This window comes from Mesocricetus auratus, unplaced genomic scaffold (assembly GCF_017639785.1).
Source record: "Mesocricetus auratus isolate SY011 unplaced genomic scaffold, BCM_Maur_2.0 Super-Scaffold_15014, whole genome shotgun sequence".
Taxonomy (NCBI): Eukaryota; Metazoa; Chordata; class Mammalia; order Rodentia; family Cricetidae; genus Mesocricetus; species Mesocricetus auratus.
This window is the reverse complement of record NW_024429186.1, coordinates 14,460,193-14,482,657: the sequence shown is the minus strand read 5'-3', so window position 1 is coordinate 14,482,657 and position 22,465 is coordinate 14,460,193. Positions and strand designations below refer to the sequence as shown.

The 22,465-nt window shown below is 50.0% G+C and overlaps 1 protein-coding gene and 1 long non-coding RNA gene across 7 annotated transcripts in view; one reads left to right on the top strand and one right to left on the bottom strand.

The window, feature by feature from the left end:
* Syne3 (spectrin repeat containing nuclear envelope family member 3) overlaps positions 1 to 22,465 on the bottom strand; it is a 92,430-nt gene that overhangs the window by 12,323 nt on the left and 57,642 nt on the right. For all 6 annotated transcript variants that reach the window (XM_040742560.1, XM_040742557.1, XM_005068354.4 and 3 more), the window contains 11 exons: positions 21,824 to 22,171; positions 20,054 to 20,187; positions 18,235 to 18,409; positions 14,967 to 15,149; positions 12,771 to 12,914; positions 11,131 to 11,265; positions 7,137 to 7,298; positions 6,802 to 6,974; positions 6,234 to 6,363; positions 4,463 to 4,621; positions 332 to 481 (listed from right to left, as the gene is read on the bottom strand). In XM_040742560.1, coding sequence (XP_040598494.1) covers positions 332 to 481; positions 4,463 to 4,621; positions 6,234 to 6,363; positions 6,802 to 6,974; positions 7,137 to 7,298; positions 11,131 to 11,265; positions 12,771 to 12,914; positions 14,967 to 15,149; positions 18,235 to 18,409; positions 20,054 to 20,187; positions 21,824 to 22,171 — 1,893 coding nt within the window. The remainder of the gene's footprint in view (positions 1 to 331; positions 482 to 4,462; positions 4,622 to 6,233; positions 6,364 to 6,801; positions 6,975 to 7,136; positions 7,299 to 11,130; positions 11,266 to 12,770; positions 12,915 to 14,966; positions 15,150 to 18,234; positions 18,410 to 20,053; positions 20,188 to 21,823; positions 22,172 to 22,465) is intronic.
* Positions 15,032 to 15,581, top strand: LOC121139257. Its single transcript, XR_005876160.1, has 2 exons — positions 15,032 to 15,163; positions 15,275 to 15,581. It is a non-coding gene; the product is annotated as an uncharacterized LOC121139257 (long non-coding RNA).

Here is a 22,465-nt window from a genome sequence, read left to right as displayed (position 1 = left end):
TGGGGCCAGGGGTGGGACTCAGCTACCCCCTGGAGAATGGGGTGCAGACACTCCAGCAGAAAGCAGCCCTAGCACCCAATGGGGAATGTACATAAAACTCAGACATGATGGGAGCAAGAGATCCGTGCGCACTATTCACAGGACTCCAGCGTCACCGGGAGGCAAGATGGACAAATAATATGACGTGAGCCGAGTGCCTGAGACCCGAGAGTGTCCCTTCCTCTGAGCAGTCACGGTGGCCTGGTGTATGTACAGATGTACCAGAATGAACTAAGTAGATCCAGCTGTGGTTGCCTCCTGGGACCCCCCAGCCTTTAACCCGAGCTCTTACCAGCAGGTGGCCGGAATCCTTGAGCTTGGACTTGTACAGCATCCAACGATAGCGCAAATCTTCCAGCTCCTCACCGGGGTCCCTTGCTGGCCTGACACGGAGCAGGTTCTCGAAGAGACGCTGGCCTTCTGGGATTCGAGCCTCCAGCTCCTGAGAGAAAAGGCACCATCATGCCAAAGCTGCCCAGTGACCCAAGAACCCCACCTGGCTGGTAAGGATTTGCCAATTAAGTGCCACCTGATGAGGCATGCTGGAGATGCAGACAGGACCAGTAACATGAGACTCTCATCCATGCAAGTTTTTAAAAAATGTTTTTAGGGCTAGAGAGATGGCTCAATGGTTAAGAATAGTAGCTGCTCTTGCAGAGGACCTGGGTTCAATTCTTAGCACCCAAATGTTGGCCTGTAACTAATTTTAACTTTAGTCCCCAAGGGACCTGATGTTTTCCTCTGTCATCCAAGGGTACTAGGCACATACGTGATGCACAGACATACATGCAAGCAAAACACTCATACAATAAAATAACAAATATTCTTTTAAAAATTGGTCTTACGAGTACTTATTTTGTGTGTATGTGGTTTTACCTGCATGTATATATGTGCATCATGAGTATGCCTAGGACCAGTAGAGATCTGAAGAGTGCATCAGATCCCTTGGAACTGGAGTTATGAATGGTGAGTTACCATGTGGATGCTGGGAACTGAACCCAGGTCGTCTGTGAGAGCAGCAAGTTCTCTTAACCTCTGCACCATCTTTCCAGCCTTCATCTATGCGTCCAGAATGTTAGAGAACACCCCACAGTGTCTACTTATAACACTGACATTCCAGGACCACGAGAGGTTTGTCACAGCCGTCACCATCACAAAGTGATCACCGTGGAGCATGCCACTCTGCTGACATTTCTAAGACTGGCAGTGTTGATGTTGAGATGGGTAGACTTTTTCTATCTAAGTAGACCACAGCTCTCCCCTCGGGTGACGAGTCCTCTTCCCAGAAGTCCTGAGAGGTGGTGGGAGGCCGGGTGGAGGAGGGGTCTACAGGCAGGACCCTCCCTAAGCTTCAGCCCCAGCTTTGGACCCTGGCTAGCTGCTCAGAACCTACCATGGTGCAGGCTGGACCAGAAGCCACGTTTGATATGACGGCAATAGAGGGTAGACAAGAGATCTGAGTTGGGGAGGTGGGTGGGAAGACTTGATGATGGTGTGCAGTTCCATCAGGGGGATGAGCTGTGCAGCAAGAACACAATGCAATGTTTAAAGCCATCAATGGGCTAACAAATGGGGGAGAGAAGTCAAGACAAAACTCAGGAAAGGGGCTGGAAGTGTAGCTCCATGGCAGAGCATAGTATGCTGAGGCCCTGGGTTTGATCCCCAGCTCTACAAACACAATGAAGCCACCACAGATGCTCTGGAGGTCAGTGCAGACCTCCTTTTGCTCTCAGGATTTTTGACCCCATAGAGGGAATAATGTCAGCTTTGAAACCAATCTGTTTCCACAGCTTCCCAAGGGTAAGATGGTGAATGTCAAAGACTTTAAGTCATTCCCTTTGTAGATGAGATGCCTGCAGGCTTATCCTCAGAGTAAAGGGAGCCATAAGTGTATCTGGGCCTTACAGCCTAGCTCCAGATCATCTTAGTGGTCCAGAGAACTGCCAGACTTGAACTTGGACGCAGTGGTCCCAGAATCATAAAGTCCCCACTTCTTGGAAATAACCAAACAAAATCCTCTCTGGAGGAAGAGATTATCCTAAGTCCCAAATTAGTTTTGTGTGTATTCTGTTCATGACAAAAAGTAACCACATGACAATACACAACACAAAGAGTGAGAAGCAGAAATATGTGACAAAAGTATCCCTAAATGCTTGGAGATTTCAGAATTGTTAGACAACACAATTATGGTGGGTTACAGCTCAAAGAATTAAAAGACAAGCTTAAGCATTTCATCAAGGTTGTGATAGATGAATGTAACCAACCAGACCCGAGAGAACTAAATAGAAACTCTGGAGAGACGGCTCTGAGGTTAAGAGCACTGGTTGCTCTTCCACAGGTCCTGAGTTCAGTTCCCAGCAACCGCATGGTGGCTCACAATCATCTATAATGAGATCTGGTGCCCTCTTCTGCTATGCAATGCAGGCTGAACACTATGTATAATAAATAAATAATTTTTTAGAAAAAAAGGTCTAAAACTGATTGCTATGACAACCAAAGTTAAGATCTTAATAGGCATACACACTAGCAAATGAGACACAGCCAGAATTAGTCAAGTGGAAGTTGAGTGAGAAAACATATTCAGAATTCAACACTCTGAGTCAAGGGTGAAAAATACACAAAAGTAACAAGGAGACAAAAATATACAGTGGGAAGAAAAAATTGTGGATGTCAATGACAAATGAGAAAAAGGCATCAAGGCAAAGGTGATATTTTAAGAGATTTTGTCAGATATTTTTCCACAACACAAATGCAGTTCAAATGACTGCCAAACAGGAAATAAGAAATTCGGTCCCTAAAATATCACGGAGATTTCATAGGAATAAAGGAGTGGAGAGGTAGAGTGGACTTGATTACGAGGTCTTGGACAATGACTTAGGTTTGAACTCCGTACTAAAATTTTTTCATGGGGCGGGGGTCAAGGTCAGATTAGTGATTCTGTTGGGTCATGGCTACCTGAAAAAGGAGCCATGACCTGGGTGACGGTCCACCAAAAAGGAGAGCAGGCAGGAAGCTGCTTCCATAGTCAGATGGACAGCAAATGCAGAGGGGACAGAAACATCCAGGAAGTGGACTTGAGAAGGGTTTGGTGACTGCTATGGGTTGAATGATTGTCCCTTCCCAAACCCATGTTGACAGTATTGGGAGATGGGATCTTTGAGAGATGACCTGGCCCAAGGGTGGAATTAATGACCCTCGGGGATAGGACTAATGCTGCCATGAAAAAGTCTGTTCTAGATCCCTTTGCCTCTTTGTGTCTCTTCCATCTTTGGCCAAATGATGACACAACAAGGAAGCCTTGCTGGGTTCTGGTACTTGGACTCTCTAGACTTTGGAGTGGTGAAAAATTCTTGTTAGTTATAAATTACTCAGTCTGAAGTATTTCTTTATAGAAACAAATCAAGACTAACAAGGTGGCAACAAGACTATCAAGATGACTAGCAAGGCAGCCCGAAGGAGAGAGTAGGGGTAGACTAAACACAAGCATGTGACTACCTCTCCCCTGTCCGCATACCTTTGACTTTACATCAAGAGGTGGAGTCTTTTTTCTTCCTTTGACTTTGATATGGCCTGTTGGCTTTCTTTGTCCATGTGGCACTAGCACGCAAGTCCCTAATCTAGGCACCCAAGGGTCTTGCCTGCTTCCTTACACTCTGCAGCCACCTGGAGCTGTCTGGGCTGTCCCATGTGAGAATGAGACATGTCATGTTTGTCTCTATCCACTTCCAGCCCTTCCCCACCAGAGCCACCTAGCTGTTCCACGCCTGACAAAAGATAAGGTTGCCCAGCAGATGAGTCTTGGACCCCATAACTGGCAGAAACCAGGCTGAGGTCAAATCACCAAGTCTCAAAACCGTGAGTTAAACAATAGCTATTGTTTTAAGTAACTCGTTGTCATGGTGGTTTATGACACTGTGACAGCTAACTGATAACAGGATCAAGTGAGTGGTGATGTTTTCAAACAGAGAAATATATGTATGCATAAATGGATGGTTGCTGGGTGGGTGGATACATGCATGGGTGCATGGATGCACAGACGGACAAATGGATGCATGGATGGACAGATGCAAGGAAAAGTTTGTTTTAAAATATTTGAACCAAGGGGGCTGGGGAGATGGCTCAGAGGTTAAGAGCACTGACTGCTCTTCCAGGGGTCCTGAGTTCAATTCCCAGCAACCACATGGTGGCTCACAACATTCTGTCATGAGATCTGGTGCCTTCTTCTGGCCTGCAGGCATACATGCAGACAGAACACTGTGTACATAATAAATAAATAAATCTTAAAAAAATATTTGAAGCAAAAATTTTTAAAATCATTACTTAGACTCAGGACAGCTTACAAATGACTGTTAAGTATAAACTCCTACATTTGAGGAACTTCTGGTGGCATGGACCCCTTTAGGGATTATTCCTCAGAACAGACCTGCAGCTTCATCTCTTTGGTCCTCAAGTCCTTGGCTGTGGCTGTTCTCATTGTGATGATTCCAAGTAGCTTGGAGTTTTCTGCCTGCAGCCACTGTTCAAAGTCCCTTAGGAGCTGGGAGTGATCTTCATGGAGGTCATGTTCTTCCAGTAGGTTTGCCTGCAGGCAAGCATGTGATTAGATATGAAAAAGGCCTGCTGGTCATTGCTCCTGGGTATCCCACCAAAGCAGAAGGGTAAAGATGAGGACAGGGGACCTGGAGGGCATGGGAGAGGCTCAGAGGAATGAGGAAGGGTCTTATATTCATCCACATTTAGGAGGCAAGAGCATCCCTCACTATCACCTCTCTAGAGCCTCAGATGTCATCATCACCCTTGACCAGGAAACCTACCAAGTGGTCATCATCCTTGACCAGGGTGTTTACCCAGTGATCATCATCCTTGACTAGGATACCTACCCAGTGGTCATCATCCTTGACTAGGATACCTACCTAGTGGACATCATCCTTGACTAGAATACCTACCCCGTGGTCATCATCCTTGACCAGGACACCTACCCAGTGGTCATCATCCTTGACCAGGATGTTTACCCAGTGGTCATCTTTCCTCCATTCTTGTGGAGACATTGGCAGAGTGAAATGAAAGGCAGTCCAGCTAAGTCCTTCCCTACCCCTTGGTGGTGCCTCACTCTTCCTTGATATGGCTGGAGAGCCTTGGGTTCCAGTTCTACGGGTTCCTGAAGGTTGAGCTGCCTCCCTCCTCCTCCCCCTCCTCTTCCCCTCTTCCTCCTCTTCTCTTCCTCTGCTCCTCCTCCCTGAGATGCAGTTGCATCTCAGCACCTTGAACTTACACTCCTCCGGGTCTCTGTATATACTCCCCCTCTATACCGACAGCACATTTTTGGTGGTTTGAATGATAATGGTACCTATAAGCTCATATATTTGAATGCTTGGTTCTCAGGTGGTAGACTTTGGGAAGAGTTAGTACTGTGGTCTTATTGGACAAAGTACATCACTAGAGGTGGGCTTTGAGGTTTCAAAAGGCCAGGCCATCCCGTTAGCTCTCTGCCTCGTCTTGTGGATAAAGATGTGAGCTCCAGCATCATGCCTGCTAGCTGATGGTCATGGACTCTAACCCTCTGGAACTGTAAGCCCCAAATAAATGCTTTCTTTTTTAAGTTACCTTGATCATGATGTTTTGACATGGCTATAGAAAAGTAACTGAGACAATGCCTTTCCCTCCCTCTCTCACTCAGTCTTGAGGGTTCAACTGATATCTCATTATCCCTAGAAGGGCTTCCTCATCCCAGAACTGGGTGCGGCATCCAGCCTAGCTGCCACACCTTTTGTCTCTCACACTGTGTTCCAGAGTCCAACAGCACAGACCATATGTCCAGAGCTTGTTAGTGATGCACAATCAGGGTACCTGGTCAGGACTTGCATCTCTGATCTGTTTGCTCTCTGGGGTCGGCAGTAAGTTTTTAACTCTAGCTCTCTCCCAACACCAGCTGCTGCAGGGATTCAGATAAACGAGGGCCAGGCTTGTCCGGGGTTGTTCCTGGCCTTCTGATGTGATCTGGGACCTCTGAGATCTTAGGCCTCTAGCAATTGATTGCTTCTGAGCTCACATGAGGGAGAGGCAAATAACAAGTAGATACATCGTATGAGCTAAGCACATGGTCCAGGGCCGAGGGGGAGCTATGCCGGAGGCCCCCACCTCCTCGATTGACATCGGACCTGACCTTTCTCCCAAGGCCTGCGAGACGCACTCACCCCATGCCGCCGTCTGGGAATGGGGTCCCGGGGGTCGATGAGAAAGCCGGCCTTTGGGATGTTGTTGGTGAAGACGAGTTTCTTCCCCGTGTCCACCTCTGACCTCTGCAGCTGCTGGTTTCTGATGAGACTGGGAAGACAAATACACTTACTCAAGGCAGCCACACGATGAGTAGCCATCAAGTCCAGGAGAAGCCGGGGCACCAAGGAAACATTGGCAATTCGCTACTGTTAAGAACCTAGCAGCCACCTTTCGGGACCACCAGAGAGCCTCCCAGGCACATTCATGCCGTTTATTACCTTAAACCATGCCAGCAAGGCACATATACCTATCTATGTAGATAAAGAAGTAAGCTCAGGAAAGAATAAGCTGGAGGCTAACTCCGTATTAAGGGGTGTTCTCCAGTCCTCAAAACCCTGCCAGAATCACTAACTGGACCAAAGATGGGTTTATCCCCAGGTTCCCAGCACCATGTCTGGCACACATTCCTCAGTCATATGCTCTAAGGACACTACGAAGCGAGGAGGCATTGTCTGAGACAAAATGTGGGGCAAGCAAGGCCCTTACCTCAGCAGATTCTCCTCTAGCAGCCGCAGAGCCTGCCAGGATTCCACCAGCTTCCTCAGATCCTCCTGGATCATGGCCGCTCCCTCTGGGGAAGACTTCTTCATCACAAGCTGGCCCAGTGCTTGGAGCAGGGACATCTGGACCTCTCTCTCTGGAATTTCAGCCAGCAGCCTCTGTGGGACACATGGACAGACGGGGACACACACACACACACACACACACACACACACACACACACGTGAGGCACTGGTCTGGCGGGATCTCTGTACCCCAGTAAGAAGTTCATCCAGAATGCTTTAGGGGAATGCAGGCAGGAGGATGCACCAGCACCTTACCTCAGGTCCAGTCTCCTGGGTCTCAGCGTCCCACATATGCACATCCCCTTGGTGTGACTCCAGCGTCTGTGTGACCACGGTGACCCACTGCTGAAGCTCTGACAGCCGGTGGCTGAAGGTGCAGTGCTCCCGCACGCTCTGCTGACAACTGTCCACAAGGTCCTGTGGTACAGCCAGGAGGGTCAGGAAGTCTGAATGCTGCCCCAGGCAGACTGTGAATGATACCCCAATTCTGCAAGACACCTAGATCTGCCTGTATGCCCCCAGCAAGGATTAGGGACCATCATGGAAGATGGGGTAAAAAGGATGTAAGAGCCAGAGGAAGGGAAGGATGCTATGACATGTACAGTTGGCAAACTTACGAACTCACAGCAGCTACAGTTAGAGAACCAAGTCAGTCAATACAACAGCTTGGGCAAGAGAGGGGCTCCAGAGGCCCCACCCCTACCTGAGAGTTGTCAGCAGCTGAAGGTTACAGGGGGATGAGGAGTCATTTCTTCTTTGGGCATGGCCTCTGCTAGGTTGCCCGTATTTCAGTGGGCGGTCCCACACCTCTCCCCATATGGGCAGCACTAACCACTCAGTGGATTACAATTTTTTAAAAAGGAAAAGGTGGGGATGGTTCAGAAGTGGGAGGGGGAATAGGTGGGCGTGATGAAGATTCATTGTGTGCTTTGTGAAATTGTTAAAGAATAAATAAAAAATAGTCTTTAAAAAGAATGGGCGGCCTGGGACCCCCTGCACTATGGTGGAGACACCTGCAAGCATTGTGTGGAGGGGTGGAGCAAACAGCTCGGAGGGAGGGGCTGTCTTCCAGGGGGAGTGATAGACAGTTCATGGTGGGCGGGGCATGAGGCAGGCTAGTAAGGGTTCTTAAATGTTTGTTCTTTGAGATTCACTGTTTTCTTTTTGCATACGCTTATGATTCTGTACAAAGGTTTTCCAAGCTATCTTGTTTTTTGTTTGTTTGTTTGATTCCTCCATCCCTGCATCCTGTTTCCTGGGCCTGCCAGTTTCTCAGATGTCTGAATCATGGACCCTCCTCTTCACTGTCTTCAGGAAAGCCGGGCACTGTCCTCAGGAGGATGGTCATTCTCCGTTCTTCTGGTCCCCTTGCCTGGGACTCTCTGAGGCCCCCTTTTCAGCCTACCATGAACCATCCAGACTCCTGTCCACTGCCACTTTTCTCACTGTGTTACCCTGAAGCTCTCCTGCCTCCATGCTGGGCCCCCTGTATTAAAAACAGTCACCGGCAGAGATACGGACGCCAGGCCCCTGCCAAGCATGAGCCCAATGGAGGATTTAGCATTCTGCATACTGCACCTACCTTCAACAACTCGGCCTCAAACATTTTCTAAGCCCTGCTCCTCTGCATCCACACTGCCAGGACCTGCTTACCAATACTAGCTAACTACCCCCAAGGGCTTCCTGCCACAGGGACCTGTGGGCTCTGACATGCTCCCCGTGGACATGATAGCTAACCTTGCTTGTCAGCTTGACTTGATCTAGAATCACCATGGAAACAGTCTCTGAAAGATCGTCTAGGTTTGGTTAACTGGGGTGAGATGTTCCATAAAGGTGAGTTGCCCTACTCCATGCGTCAGGGCCCAGGGCTACGTGAAAAAGGAGAAAACTGGAAACAGTTGGATCTCTGTGGGTTCGAGGCCGGCTTGGTCTGCATAGGGCTCCAGAGTCCACCTCTTTCTACTTCCTGACTGAAGACCCAGTGAGACTGGCTGCTTCAAGCTCCTGCCACCATGGTTCCCTGAACCATGAGGAGCTACACCCAGGAACTGTGAGCCAAAGCAAACCTTTCTAGTGCCATCTTTGTCAGGTACTTTGTCACAGTGATGACATGAAGGCCACTTGGCTGTGAGGGAAGGAGGAGTTTACACTCACTAGACTTAACAAGCACTGGATGTCTGAATAAGGGGGACAGTCTCTCTTTACAGAAGCATGATGGGATTTCACCCTCTTGTGACCGCTAATGACACCCGGTAAATGTGTCCTCTAACAACTGGCCTAGCTCACCATTTGGATATAGTTTCTGGAGCTGACATTTGCCACTTCTAGGGGCTTCTAGAAGGTGGGAACACTGTCCTATCTCTCTATTCCCTTTCTTTGTCCCTGAGATAACAGATGCAAGTTTACTTAGCAGGATCAGTGAATTCATCCAGACACAAGGTGTAACTTAGGCCAACAACACTCCTTAGGTCCTGGTGTATGACATCACCAAGTTTCCTAGAGACTCCCGGGGAAGCATTTGTGACGGAGAGTGACGGAGAGTGATGGATCAGGGGCCAAAAGTAGCAGGCAATGTAGTGTGTTCTCACTCCCCGGAGGGAGGGAGACAGAACTGCTCCACATCCCACAAAATTGTCTCATGCCGCCCATGTCCACAGTGACAAAAGGCCTATTTGCCATGGCCTGGGATTGGGTTCAGTGGTAGTCTGAATGTATGTATGTATGTATGGATGGATCCCAATAAGATCACAGGGAGTGGCACTATTAGGAGGTGTGGCTGTGTTGGAGTAGGTGTGACCTTGTTGGAGGAAGTGCGTCACTGTGGGGGGGGTGCGCTTTGAGGTCTCAGATGCTCAAGCTATGCTCAGTGTAGACCCAGTTCATTTCCTGTGACCCGAAGATCCAGATGCAGAACTCTCAGCTCCTTCTCCAGCACCATGTCTGCCTGCACGCTGCCATGCTCCACCATGATGATAATGGACCGAACCTCTGAACTGTAAAGCACCACAACTAAATGCTCTCCTTTATAAGAGTTGCCATGGCCATGGTGTCTCTTCACAGCAATAGGAACTTAACTAAGATGGGTGCAAGGAGGTCTTTGAAGTTCCAATGAGGCCACTGACTTGCTAGGGACACACCCATGCTTTATACTAAGGACCGTGCTTGGGTTTGGTCAAGATTTTATCTCACCCCTAGAGGTAGTGCTAGCCATGCTGCAGGAAGTGAAGTTAGTGGTTGCGGCATGAAGGGAATATTTCCTGACTCCTGATGATGACCAGAGCTTGCTTATCTGTAACCACTTATGTATGACTTGATTATGATGTCTCTTTCTAGGGGCTGGAGAGATGGCTCAAAGATCAAGAGCACTGACTGTTCTTCCAGAGGACCGGGGTTCAATTCCCAAAACCCACATGGCAACTCACAACTGTCTATAATTCCAGGATCCAACACCCTTTCACAGACATACATGCAGGCAAAACACAAATGCACATAAAAATAAAAATAAATTAAAAATTTTCTTTCTATTCTAGACGTTGCTAAATTTTCTGTGAGAGTGGTGTGTCCACCTGTTAGCTTCAGGATGGTAAAAAAAAAAGGTGTTTTCTATGGAAACTGGGTATACAGGGCCAGCTGGGCTGGAAGAAGTTAGCCTAGCACTGAGTTTTCTTGAGCTTGAGCTCCTTGGGGCTTAATTAAAAAGCAGACCCAGGCCTGTCTGAATGGGGGTGTGTAGGGACCCTGGAGCCTGAGTCTCTCTTGTCTCAGTCATTGTCAGGAAGTCTGGGGTTCTGAACACCTGACTGCAGGAAGAGGAATCAATCCTGTGCACCAGAAAGTGCTCAGAGGGCCACTAGAGGGCGCTGCAAACAAGGCTCTGAGGCCACCAGGGCTAGGGGACACAAACAGGAACTGTGTACCCACACGGGCAGATGGGACAAGGCAGCCTTTTCTGTTCTCCATCTGTGTCCCTCATCACAACGTGAAACCATGGCATCGCTCACCGACTTGTTGACTCACCGTCCACCCGCCCAGTCCCCAGGGATGCAGGGCCCTGCCTGTCAGTGTGTGCCCAGAACACTGGAGCCCAGAACAACAGCCGGCCTACAGAAATTGCTCAACAATCAAAGTTACACACATGATGACGGGAAGAAGAGGTTGGAAGGAATGGAGGATGGAAGGAGAAAGGACCTGGGAGTGTAGGATTCTAAGACCTGGCCCTTGCTGCTCAGGCCCTACCCTGGTCCCTTACCTCCAGAGACCTCTTCAGGGCTTGCTGGTCAGAGGAAATCTGGTCCACTTTGTGTTGGTGGTCAGAGTTCCCCTGGGCAAGAGGCCTCACAGCCTCTATCTGTGTCCCCAGATCGAGTCCCTCTTCCTGCAGGCCCTGTGATGGAGAGAAGAGCAAGTGTGCTTGGCCACCTGACCCTCCATCTGGAAGCCCCTCCATCCATCCCAGAAGCCCCTCCATCCATCCAAAAGCCCATCAATCCATCCACCCAGAAGACCTTCCATTGCAGAAGTCCCTCCATACAGAAGACCCTCCATCCATCCCAGAATCCCCTCCATCCATCCAAAAGCCCATCAATCCATCCACCCAGAAGACCTTCCATCGCAGAAGTCCCTCAATACAAAAGACTCTCTACCCATCCCAGAATCCCCTCCACCCAGAAGACCTTCCATCTGGAAGCCCCTCCATCCATCCCAGAATCCTCTCCATCTATCCAAAAGCCCATCAATCCATCCACCCAGAAGACCTTCCATCGCAGAAGTCCCTCAATACAAAAGACTCTCTACCCATCCCAGAAGCCCCTTCACCCAGAAAACCCTCCACCCAGAAGCCCCTCCATCCACCCCAGAATCCCCTCCACCCAGAATCCCCTCCACCCAGAATCCCCTCCATCCATCCCAGAAGCCCCTCCATCCATCCCAGAATCCCCTCCACCCATCCCAGAAGCCCCTCCACGCTGGAGGCCCAGTGGGGTAGGGGCTGAGTGGGAGAGCCCCTGGTTGGGGTTCCCAGGGTAGCATGCTCTCTCTGTCAGTGGCTGTACCACATGGGTGGTCCAACAGATTCCCGTTCAGGGCAAATGAATCTGTAAAATTCAGACACAAATATCCTGGGGTACTATTAAAATAAACTATAGGAAAGACCAGACAGCGTCTTGGGAAAGAAACTCACGTCTGGACTCTCACTGAGTGACCACTGGCTGTTATGAAGAATTATACCCACTTCAGTGTTAAAGCCTCAAATGTACCACCCTTAATGTTTTCCAGAGAATCCTGTTGGCTTACACAGGAACCATGTTTGGGTTTGAAACAATAAACATTGTGTCATGTGCATGATAAAAACCAGTAAAGCTCCTCAGCCAACCAGCGATTCCCAATGACTCGCCTGCACGCAGTCCACACGTGATAGGAAACATCTTCCTAATCGCAAAATTGGTTTATTCAACTGAAAGTCTCCGGACTCAACAAAAATAGTTCATACGACAGTTAGCCCTCATTGCCAACTTGACTGGATTTAGATCTAGAAGACCCCTCTGGGTGTGTCTATGGGGTATTTCCAAATACCGAAGAGGGAAAACCCACATTGAATGTGGATGGCACCACCCCATTGGCTGGAGTCCCGAACCGAATAAAAGGAGAACCAAAATGAGTGCCGTTGTTCAGACTTCGGAACCCAGGGGCAAACAAAAAGAACTGTTTGTGGCCCCGTTAGACTCGGCGGCTTGGTGGTGCTAACAGCTGAACAAGCAGATATCTACTAAGAGTTAGGTCTGCAGAAAGGACCTTAGGCTCAGGGTGGTGACTGCTTTGCGGTTTGCTGCCAGGAGGGGGAGCTCCTGCGCAGGCAACAGTGCTCTGGGTGACAGGGCCACTCCTTCTCACCTGCAACCTTAAGAGCTGGACCTGCTTTCCAGGAAGGTCCCGCTGAAGCCCTTTCTCTGCTTGGATCCTGGCTTGGAGATCTAGGAGCTTCCTGTGGAGGGGGTCAAAAGCCACCCCGAAGTCTTTGTGCTGGGCGAGCAGGCTCTGCAAACAGAACTACAAATGAAGTATTTTTCTCAGAGCACCTTGTAAGGCCTGACACTGGGCTGGGTGGCTCTCTCCACACTCCCTCCGGACTCATCTCCTCCAGAAAGCCCTCCCTTATGGGTCACTCCAGTGTTCTCTTTAGCCGCGGGCCTCAAGAGCAGCCCTCCCCCATACACCAACTCTCAGCAGAAGCTTGTTTATAAATAAGATTTTATTAGAACACAGGCCTGCCTCCTCATTTCCATCTGAGTCCCTGCCGTAGAGGCAGAGTTGGGCCAGCATCTCCTCTGCCTGGACCCTTGCAGCAGCTGCAGCAGCAGGAGCAGCCTGTATATCAGAGGTTCTCAACCTTTGGGTGGAGACCCCCTTGGGGGTTGAATGAACCTTTTATGGGGAACCTAAGATGATTAGGCAACACAGATACTTACAATATGATTCATAACAGTAGCAAAGTTATGGTTATGAAATAGCAACAAAAATAATCTAGTGGTTGGGGGTCACCACAGCGTGAGGAGCTGTATTAAAGGTCACAGTGTTGGGAAGGTTGAGAGCCTCTGTGCTAGACCTTTGCTTAGACGGCTCTGCAGACACCCTCTGTAGCTGCCCTTGTGCGTGCTGCCCCCACCAGCAGCGTCGGCGGCGTGAGAGTGAAGACCTCACTTCCTTTCTGGCTCCCCCAGCTTCTGCAACCCTGCCTCATCCTGCTGATGAAGTAAGATCGCGGGCTTGGAGTCAGGTGATGCAGCCTGAACCCTGACCCCTCTACAATGAGATACCCGACAGACTCTCCTCACCTGTAAAGCAGGAAAGCTGGTGGCACCGCCCCCCCCCACAGTGTCAGCTGGACAAAGAGTAGCAGCTGCCTGGCCCAGAGCCAACACCTGTAGACCGTAGCTATTACTAGCCACTCAGCAAACATTTGGCAGCTAGAACAGGCTGTCTGCAGAGTGCCAAGCCATGGCTCTGACTTAATGCAGTCAAGAGCATGCCATTAATAACGTTCACTTGCTGTGTAACAATCTTTTTGTACACTGTGAATATGTATTACTCTAATTGGTTAATAAAGAGCTGACTGGTCAATAGCTAGGCAGGAAAAGGTTAGGCGGGGCATGCAGTCATAAAGAGAGACTGGGGAGAAGAGGGAGGAGTCGCCAGGAGATGCAGAGAGAAGCAAGATGAACGTGCCGTTCTGAAAAAAGGTACCACCATGTGGCAGAACACAGGTAAGAAATATGGCTGGGCGGTGGTGGCGCACGCCTTTAATCCCAGCACTCGGGAGGCAGAGGCAGGCGGATCTCTGTGAGTTCGAGGCCAGGCTGGACCGACAGCCTTCAAAACAATACAGAGAAACCCTGTCTCGTAAAAACCAAAAAAAAAAAAAAAAAAAAAAAAAAAAAAAGAAAAGAAAAGAAATATGGGTTAATTTAAGTTGTAAAAGCTAGTTAGTAATAAGCATAAGCTATCAGTCAAGCATTTATAATTAAGTCTGTGTGGTTATTTGGGAATTGACAGGCAGTCCTGATGAAAAACTCCACCTACATTCACTCCTAGAATCATGGTGGGTGAAAATTAGCAAACACTTGTGTCTGCATTTTCTATTACATTTAATGTGTGTGTGTGCGCGCGCGCGCGCGCGCGCGTATGTGCGCACACATACATAAACATGGGGAGGTGACAACTGTAGGAGTTGGTTTTCTCCTACCATCTGGGACCTGGGGACTGAAATCAGGTAGAGACCGGGCAGCAAGCGCCTTCACTGGCTGAGTCTTCTCACCCACCCATCTCTGCTTGTCCATCCTCTCTACCGAAGACTTGATTGAAATGTAGAAAACAGGGTTAGGAGTGACCAGCAGCAGACAGGTGACTAGGGAGCCAGTTAGAGGGGTCACGTGAGAGTCCTGCCCCGTCTACAGACACAGAACCTGAGGTTGTGGGAAACCAAGGCATATATCCGGAGCCCCTGGGCAGGGGTGGGGCTGAAATCAGAATACGCAGAAGGGCTGTGCCCACGCCCTGGCAGAGCTCCAGGGCGAAGCGGCGGCCGCTCACCTGCAGTTTGCTCTTCGTCTGCAGAAGGCTGTTATGCAGTAAGTCTCTGTCCCTCACGGAACTTGCCACCTGCTCCAGGAGAGCGGCTGCTCTCTCCTGGCCGAAGATGCTGCCCAGCAAGTCCGTCTTCAGCCGCAGCATCGCCAGTTGCTCTTTCAGGCGGGAGCTTTCCGCTAGCGCCGCCTGTGGGAGACAAGGTACCCATGCACCTCAGACAGCCAGGCCCAAGCTCACACCATGGCTGTGTGGGAGCGGTGATACTGGGAGGCTCTGAATTTCAGGATCCATGTTGGTTTTCTTTTACCCAGCCTCACCCATCTCATTAGCAAAGGCCAAGTAACAATTCACCCCCCTCTTTCCGGGAAACGCTGTCCCCTCCATCATCACCGCCGCCAGCTATGGCGCACGCTCAGCCTCTCTCACCTGGACCATGGCGCCTGTCTGCCTGTTGCTTCTAAGCAGGTACCCCAGCGCTGACCCCCCCACACCTCACCAGCGTGAGTCTCCATGCCTCTACGCCAGCGGTTCTCAACCCTCCTAATGCTGTGACCCTTTAATACAGTTCCTCTCGTTGTGGTGACCCCCAATCATAAAATTATTTTCATTGCTACTTCATAACTGTAGTTTTGCTACTGCCAGGAATCATAATGTAAATATCTGATATGCAGGATCTCTGACCCTGTGGAGGTCACAACCCACAGGTTGAGAACCATTGTTCCAGAGTGTCCATCACCAACAATCCTTCTGAAATTCCTGAAAACACCTTGCTTTTGGACCTCTGGCTTTGAGACCTAGGAGACAATAGACTTTTTTCTTTCTTTCTTTCTTTTTTTGTTGTTGTTGTTCAAGACAAAGTTTTACTCTGTAGCCAAAGCTGGCCTGCAGATTACTACATAGCCTAGGCTGGTCTTGAACTCACAGCAATTCTCCTGTCTCTGTCTCCAAAGTCCACAGCTATATGACATGATCCTTAATACACAAAAATTGTAAATTAATTAGATTTTTTCTCTTTCACATGGAAAGGTCTGGATGAATTTCATAAATAAAAGGACAGGTTTAGGACATTCTGACTGAAAATTGAGGTTTGTAGTACACACAAATTTCACTTGGGATCATTTCATAGATGTCCATGAGGATCATCTAAAAAAGATGACCATGGAGACAGGACTCACCCACTAAGAGGCCACCCTTCCATGGGACCTGGGCTCGATTCCCAGCACCTACATAACATCTGACAAGTGTCTGTAATTCTCCTTTCTGGAGATCTGATGCCCTCTTCTGGCCTCTGTGTGCATAGATACACACAGTCAAAACATCCACACACACAAAAATAATAAAATAAAAAATTCAGAAAGATGACCACCACAGTCACAGAGATAGCATAATAGTTAGCAGAGCATGTTACTATTGCAGAGGACCTAAGTCCAGTTCCCGACAACCAACTCTAACTCCAGCTTCAGGACAGAATTTGTTCAGATCTAATTCCAGGGAGCTCTGTTGCCCTGGCCTCCTCGGGTACCTCTGCTCACATGCACATACCCACACACGGGCATACATATAATGAAATTTGTTTTTCCACTTTAAAAAAAGAGAGAGATGGCCAGCATCATCCTTCAGTGCCTAAACATGGGAGAAGGCATCTGTCCAACCCTTGGGAGGCAGATCCTGTCCCGCTGTCAGTAACTATGGAGCTAGGCTTAATGGTACAAGTCTAACCTCAGCATTTGGAGGGAAGAAACGGGCAGATCTCTTTAAGTTCATGGCCAGTCTGGTCTACATAGTAAGTTCTAGGCTAGCCAGGCCCACAGAGTGAGACCCTGTCTCAAAAACTAAATAAAATAAATAATTAGGGAGAGATTGAAGTTGGGGAGACAGGCCAACAATTGAGGCGCTGGCTGAACAAGCCTGAGGACCTGAGTTTGAATCCAAAGAAACCCAAATAGATGCTGCATGGGAGTGATGACTGTGATTTCAGCTTATGAAGACAGAGGGGCCAGGGATCCCTAAAGCAAGCTGGCTAGCAAGACTAGTCACACCAAGTGAGCTCCGGGTTCAGTGAATAAGTTGAAGAGCAATGGAGTGATTCCTATCATCAACCTCAGGCTCACACATGGGCAGCTCCAAGCTGCAGGCTGAGCCGTGTTCTCCAGGGGGAGCAGGGTCAACCCTGAGTAAAGACTCTCCCAGCAACGCCCAGTAGGCCAGAACAGCGAGGGGAAAACTACTCGGTATGATGATGGTGGTCCTGTGCTTTGTGGGGTGGGGGTACTTTTTGTTTAACTTTCCAGAAATCTTTATGCTTTCACGGGACTGTAGGAATGTTTCCATAATCAGAACAAAAACTAATATAAAATGCAGTTGACATCCGGCACATTTTCATGCCTCTCTCTGCTCTGTGTGTCTGAGGATCCCGGGACCCAAGAGCATCTCATGGACTCAGAGCGCAATGGTAGCACAAAGCAAGGTTTATGAGCCAATCAAAGCCCCAGTGTTGAGGCACTCCGTGGTGGATGCTGCCAAATGCCCTCTCTGTAACCATCCCTCTCTCTCCAAACAGCCCACATTTGTCTTGTGCCCAACTGAAGGCCCAGAATTGTTAGTGTTACTGGTGCAGCCAGTCATGACAATTTCACCATCTTCAGCCAGGCTCTGGTTTAAAGGGTGGTCACATGACATGCCCGACCAATGAGATGAAAGACTCCCAGGAAGGCTTTCCCTCCTTGTTGGCAGTGAGAATGGTGATGGGGCGAGATCTTGGGCCCCTGTGCAGTTCCCACCAATAACAAGTACTGCTTTCTACTCGGCGTAAGTGGGGGCCAGAAAGAGACATGCCTTGGAGCTAGGAGAGCCTGGGTTCCAGATGACACCGTTGAGCCATTAAATTGGCACAATGGCCTCGGTGTTTGAAGTCCCCACTGATCAGACTGTCATTGAAGATGCAACAAAGGCAATGACTTGCTACACCACTCTCTTGCAGAGCCATTAATACTCTACCTATGGTGGGGGCCCCAAGGGAGACAAAATTCCTTGTAGCTTCCAGAAGGTCTGTGAAACTCACAGGAGGCTTTGGCTCTACCTGAGGACCAAGGACAACTTTTGTCCCTGAGACAAGTGATGACCCTTCCTGTACACTCGGTACCTGGCTGACACCGAGCAGTCAGCTGGACCCAGGTGTCTCGAGGAGCCAAGTGCACTCTTGTCCCTGGGACAGAAGCTGGGAGGCCACGCCCTGGGCCAGCACCTCCCCAGCCCCACAAAGCCTGCTTACCTCAATCTGCGGTAGGAAGGTGTGAACGGAGGGCAGGTCCGGCAGGCTGGTGGTGACATCCAGGAGCCTCTGGGCCAGGGCCTTCCACAGCTGCAGGTCATTGAGGGGCCGCTGCAGACGCTGCCACAGCTCTGCCCTAGTTGCGTGGTGGAGCCTGTTGTTCTTTCCTTTCAGACTGCCAGGGCAGCAGGGGGCACAGACCCGGAGAGCACAGAGTGAGATCAGTCCAGGGTAAGGCCTCTGCCCAGGCTGCCGGGGCAGGCAAAGCCCTCCTAACACACGGGCTGCTGCGAGTGTGCACTGATACACGCATAGGAAGTGGGTGGGAACTCGTGAGCACCCAGACAGAACAGCACTGATCACATACATGCCTGGGGGCTTCCCCAGGACAGACCCTTGGCTCTCTCAGGCCTGGAGGCACTCAAGGAAATGAGATACACGAGTATCCTCTGGGTCCTCAGGATCTGAAAAGCTGAAGGTCTAGAGTCAGGCAAAGCAGCTGTGACCTCTGTGGCTCAACCGTCAAGGCCCGGTTTCCTCATCTGAAGAACGAGTAACACAGCGCTCGCTCCTCGCACTGCTGCTAGAAACTTCCGTAATCTTGATGCCCTTCACACCGCTCCCAGGAACATTTGTGACACTGGAGGCTTCTTAGTAACAGAAAGCTAGAGACTGCCCTGCCCACTCAATCCAAGTTTTAAAAGAAATAAACGATGAAAACGTGGGTCTGGGACCCAGAGCTACTTTGAGCCTAAGGGCATTTGTCAGCCTAGAAGAGGGTGCTGCAGATGAGCTAGCCTGTACCAGCCCCCTGAAGGAGGACACTAAAAGCAGCATGTTCTGACAGCCATACCCTTCATGAAGCTGGGACCTTGAAAGCCGGGCTCTCCGGATAAAAGGGCATGAGCTGTCTTCACACAGAGCTAGCCCAGCTTCAAGGCAGGAGACCAAAAGCCTTGGGGGTTAAACCATGGAGACCTAACCTGGTTCTGCCCAGTCAGTCCAAACCCAACCCTGGTTAAGATAACACGCCAGAGTCAGCTACTTCCTATCAGCAAGTTTTCATATACAAGATCCAACACCAGATAAAGCACCCTGATCCTGATTAACTGGGCAGACCAAGCTGAAGGAGAGGAGACCCATGGCTACTATGCCTTTGTCTGTTCTGTGTATAGCAAGCCCAAGTCCTAGCCTAGCCCTGCTTCAACATCGGGCAGCAGAATGTAGGCGCTATCCCACTTTTACAGATGTGGAGCCTAGGGACAGCTGTGGGTGAGAGACACAGCCAGATGAAGCTCCTGTGTCCACTCTAAAGGAATCCCTCATAACCAGGCAGCAGTGTAAGATGTACTAGAGGGGTGCTACTGGGACGGCTGAGCTGTTTTTAGGATGCATTCTTGGCATAAAACGGTGAGCGCCCTAAATGTGCAGTGCTCATTTCTGCAGAGGGAGGTCACTGCTCTACGCTTTGCTGAGCCCAACTGTGCCCACCGGCAGAGAGGGGATCAGAGGCAAAGCATGGTCAGAGGTAGAGGAGTGGTGCTCACTAACATAGCAGCCCTCCCTTACGACACTGCATGGCAAAGCCCGCCCCTGCAATGTCCAGTCACTCAAGACCCAGGCAAATGGAGTAATGGAAGCAAAGCTTACGCACGCCTCTTGCTGGGAGCCACATGCAAGAATGAGGAGAGGGCAGTCTCCACTGAGTAGAGACTTGGCATCCCCCAACACTCCATCCTCTACACAAGGGAAGCCAAGTATCCAGCACCCTGAGTCCCACCCACCCTTAGTCCCGCCCACCCTCAACCTCTCTGAGTACCTTTGATATTCCTGAATGGCAGCTACCACGCTGTCAGAAAGAGACTGCAGGTCGGGGAAAGTGACAAGTTCCTTCAGTTGAGTTTGTAGCCGGTCTACACGGGGCTCCTCTGAAGCCAGTGCAGCCCGTGTCCCCTGCAAGACATGACAACCAGACACTAGTGAGGCTCCTTAGGGGAGTGACAGTGTGTGTGCAGGGGCTGAGTAGAGGCTGGGGACTGGCCAGGCTGAGGACCTTGTCACCAAGGGAATGGCCTGGGGGAATCTTACCCTTAGGCTCGGCCCCTGGTCCCTTCCCTGTAGCAGCCCAGTTACACACGGGTCATCTTCCCCACAGTGACACTGTGACATGTAGCTCCATTCTGCTGTAGTTGCTTCCATTGGATGGATGCAGCCCTGCCCTCTGGTTCTGGGGTATCTTAAACTGTAGGCCCCCACCTGGGTTCAATTCCCGGCACTAACATAAAGGATAACTCTGAAGCACAGAGCTCCAACAGAAGGGATTTCGGGAATGTGGAACATTGGTTAGCAAGCAGGACTCATGTCAAAAACCTCTTAAGTTCCGACATTTTTAGATGCTAAGCCCTTTCTCCCGCCCTGCTGCTGTTAGTCCAAATTCATACACCTGAAGTTAAAACCATTCCCCCAAAGCTGCCAGGAGAGAGGAGCCAGCCTGAACCCATGCGGTCTGGTTCCACAATCCCCATTCTCAACCAGTGCCCCACGCTCCAACTCAGACTGAAGCTGGTGGCCCTTGAAGACGCCTGATCGCCTTTGTAGAAAGATCAGTGCGAGCAGGCCTGCTGGGAGGCTGGGTGAAAGAGCTCCCAGTGTAAAGGACAGAGGAGGACACCTTAGTACCGTGGTGGGGCAGAAGAGAGATCGGGTGACTTTTTAAAAAGATATTTCCTTCAATGGCCGCCTGCTCGAGGGACTAGCGAAGGAACCTGGAGTCTTGTGCAAGCTATTAAAGTTCCACCATTGAGCTCCAGCAATAGCTTCAGATATTTCCTTCCACCAAATCATGATATTAACAACAAAGTAATGGGTTGGGGAGTGTTGGGAATCTTTATCTAAAACCCTTCTGTGACATTGAAGGGGTCCATAAGGGCCTGTTTGTCTTGTCTTCCTGGCTGGCCCTACTTCCTGGCTTAAGAGGTGAATGGTTTACTCTGCCGTAGACTCTCATCATGGCACACTGGCCCTGCCAGAGGCCCAAAGAAATATAGTCACTGGATCTCTCATGACACCTCAGTAACATGCGCCACAACAAACCTTTGTTCCTTGTTAAGTCGGTTGCCTCTGCTGTTTTGTTACAGTAACATGAAGGTGACTAGGACTTCCTGAGTGGGTGGGAGCCTACATGGGCTTCCCCAAATAGGTGCCCTTCCTCCACCTCCCCAGGCCCTACCCTGGGTTTGCCTCTCATCTTCTCCCCACCTCTGACCTCACTGCTCCCGGCCAGAGCACCCGTCCCTTATCCCAGTGCTAAGTAGGAAGGGGCTTGCAAGTCCACGTCTGGATGGCTTGTGTTCCTTGGGTCTTAATTAGCCACCAACTTATTGTGTGGCTTTAGAGATTGCAAGGCAGGAAAATATTTCAGGCCTCAGTTTCTTCTGAAAAATGGGAATAAACACCTTCCTTCTCAATGACCCTTTCAGGGAGCTCAGGTGCCAAAGAATCAGAGAGTGTGCGTAAGACCCGATTACGACGCTTTGTCACAGAGTAACTCTAAGGGGCAACCTGAGGCCCAATGCACCCCAGTGCTTACCGAGAACAGCCTCCAGTGGGCCACCAGCTCATCATCTGTGGCTGTCTTCATCACGGGCTCCAAGCTCTCGTGGGCCAATCTCTGGAGGCTTTTCTTGAACTCTCCCAGCTCCATCTCCAGTCTCAGGATCTGCTGCTCACAGGCCCCCTTGGCCTGGAGCAGGTCCCGCAGCCTCTCTTCCTCCTCATTCCAGAGGACTCTCAGCTTCTCCAGGATGCCCCGCATCTCCTCCAGCTCCCCGGAGATCTTCTCCGCACCCAAGGGAGAGGTGTTCCGAATGACACCCTCAGCCTGCTCCTCCAACCTGTTCAAAGACTCCTGGCCCCTAGGGAAATCCTTGGCAATGTCCTGTCCAGGGTGATTGAGAGGGAGACAGCAGGAAAGCAAAGGTTAGCTGTGCTCTCAGAGCAGCCCTGGGAATCATGCCAAGAGTGGACAGACTCGAAGGCAGGAACTATTCCCTCCAGTTTCTTCCAAGTCATTGAGTGTCTCTGTTGGGTGTGTCTGTCGTTCAGCACTGTCTGGCACTTGCTAATGTTTAAAACAAATCGACTTGAAGCCATCAGCAAGATATGCCGTGGGGCCCCAAAGAATCAGGGGCACTGAGCCTCACTGTGTGTGTATGTGATACCTAGTTAGATT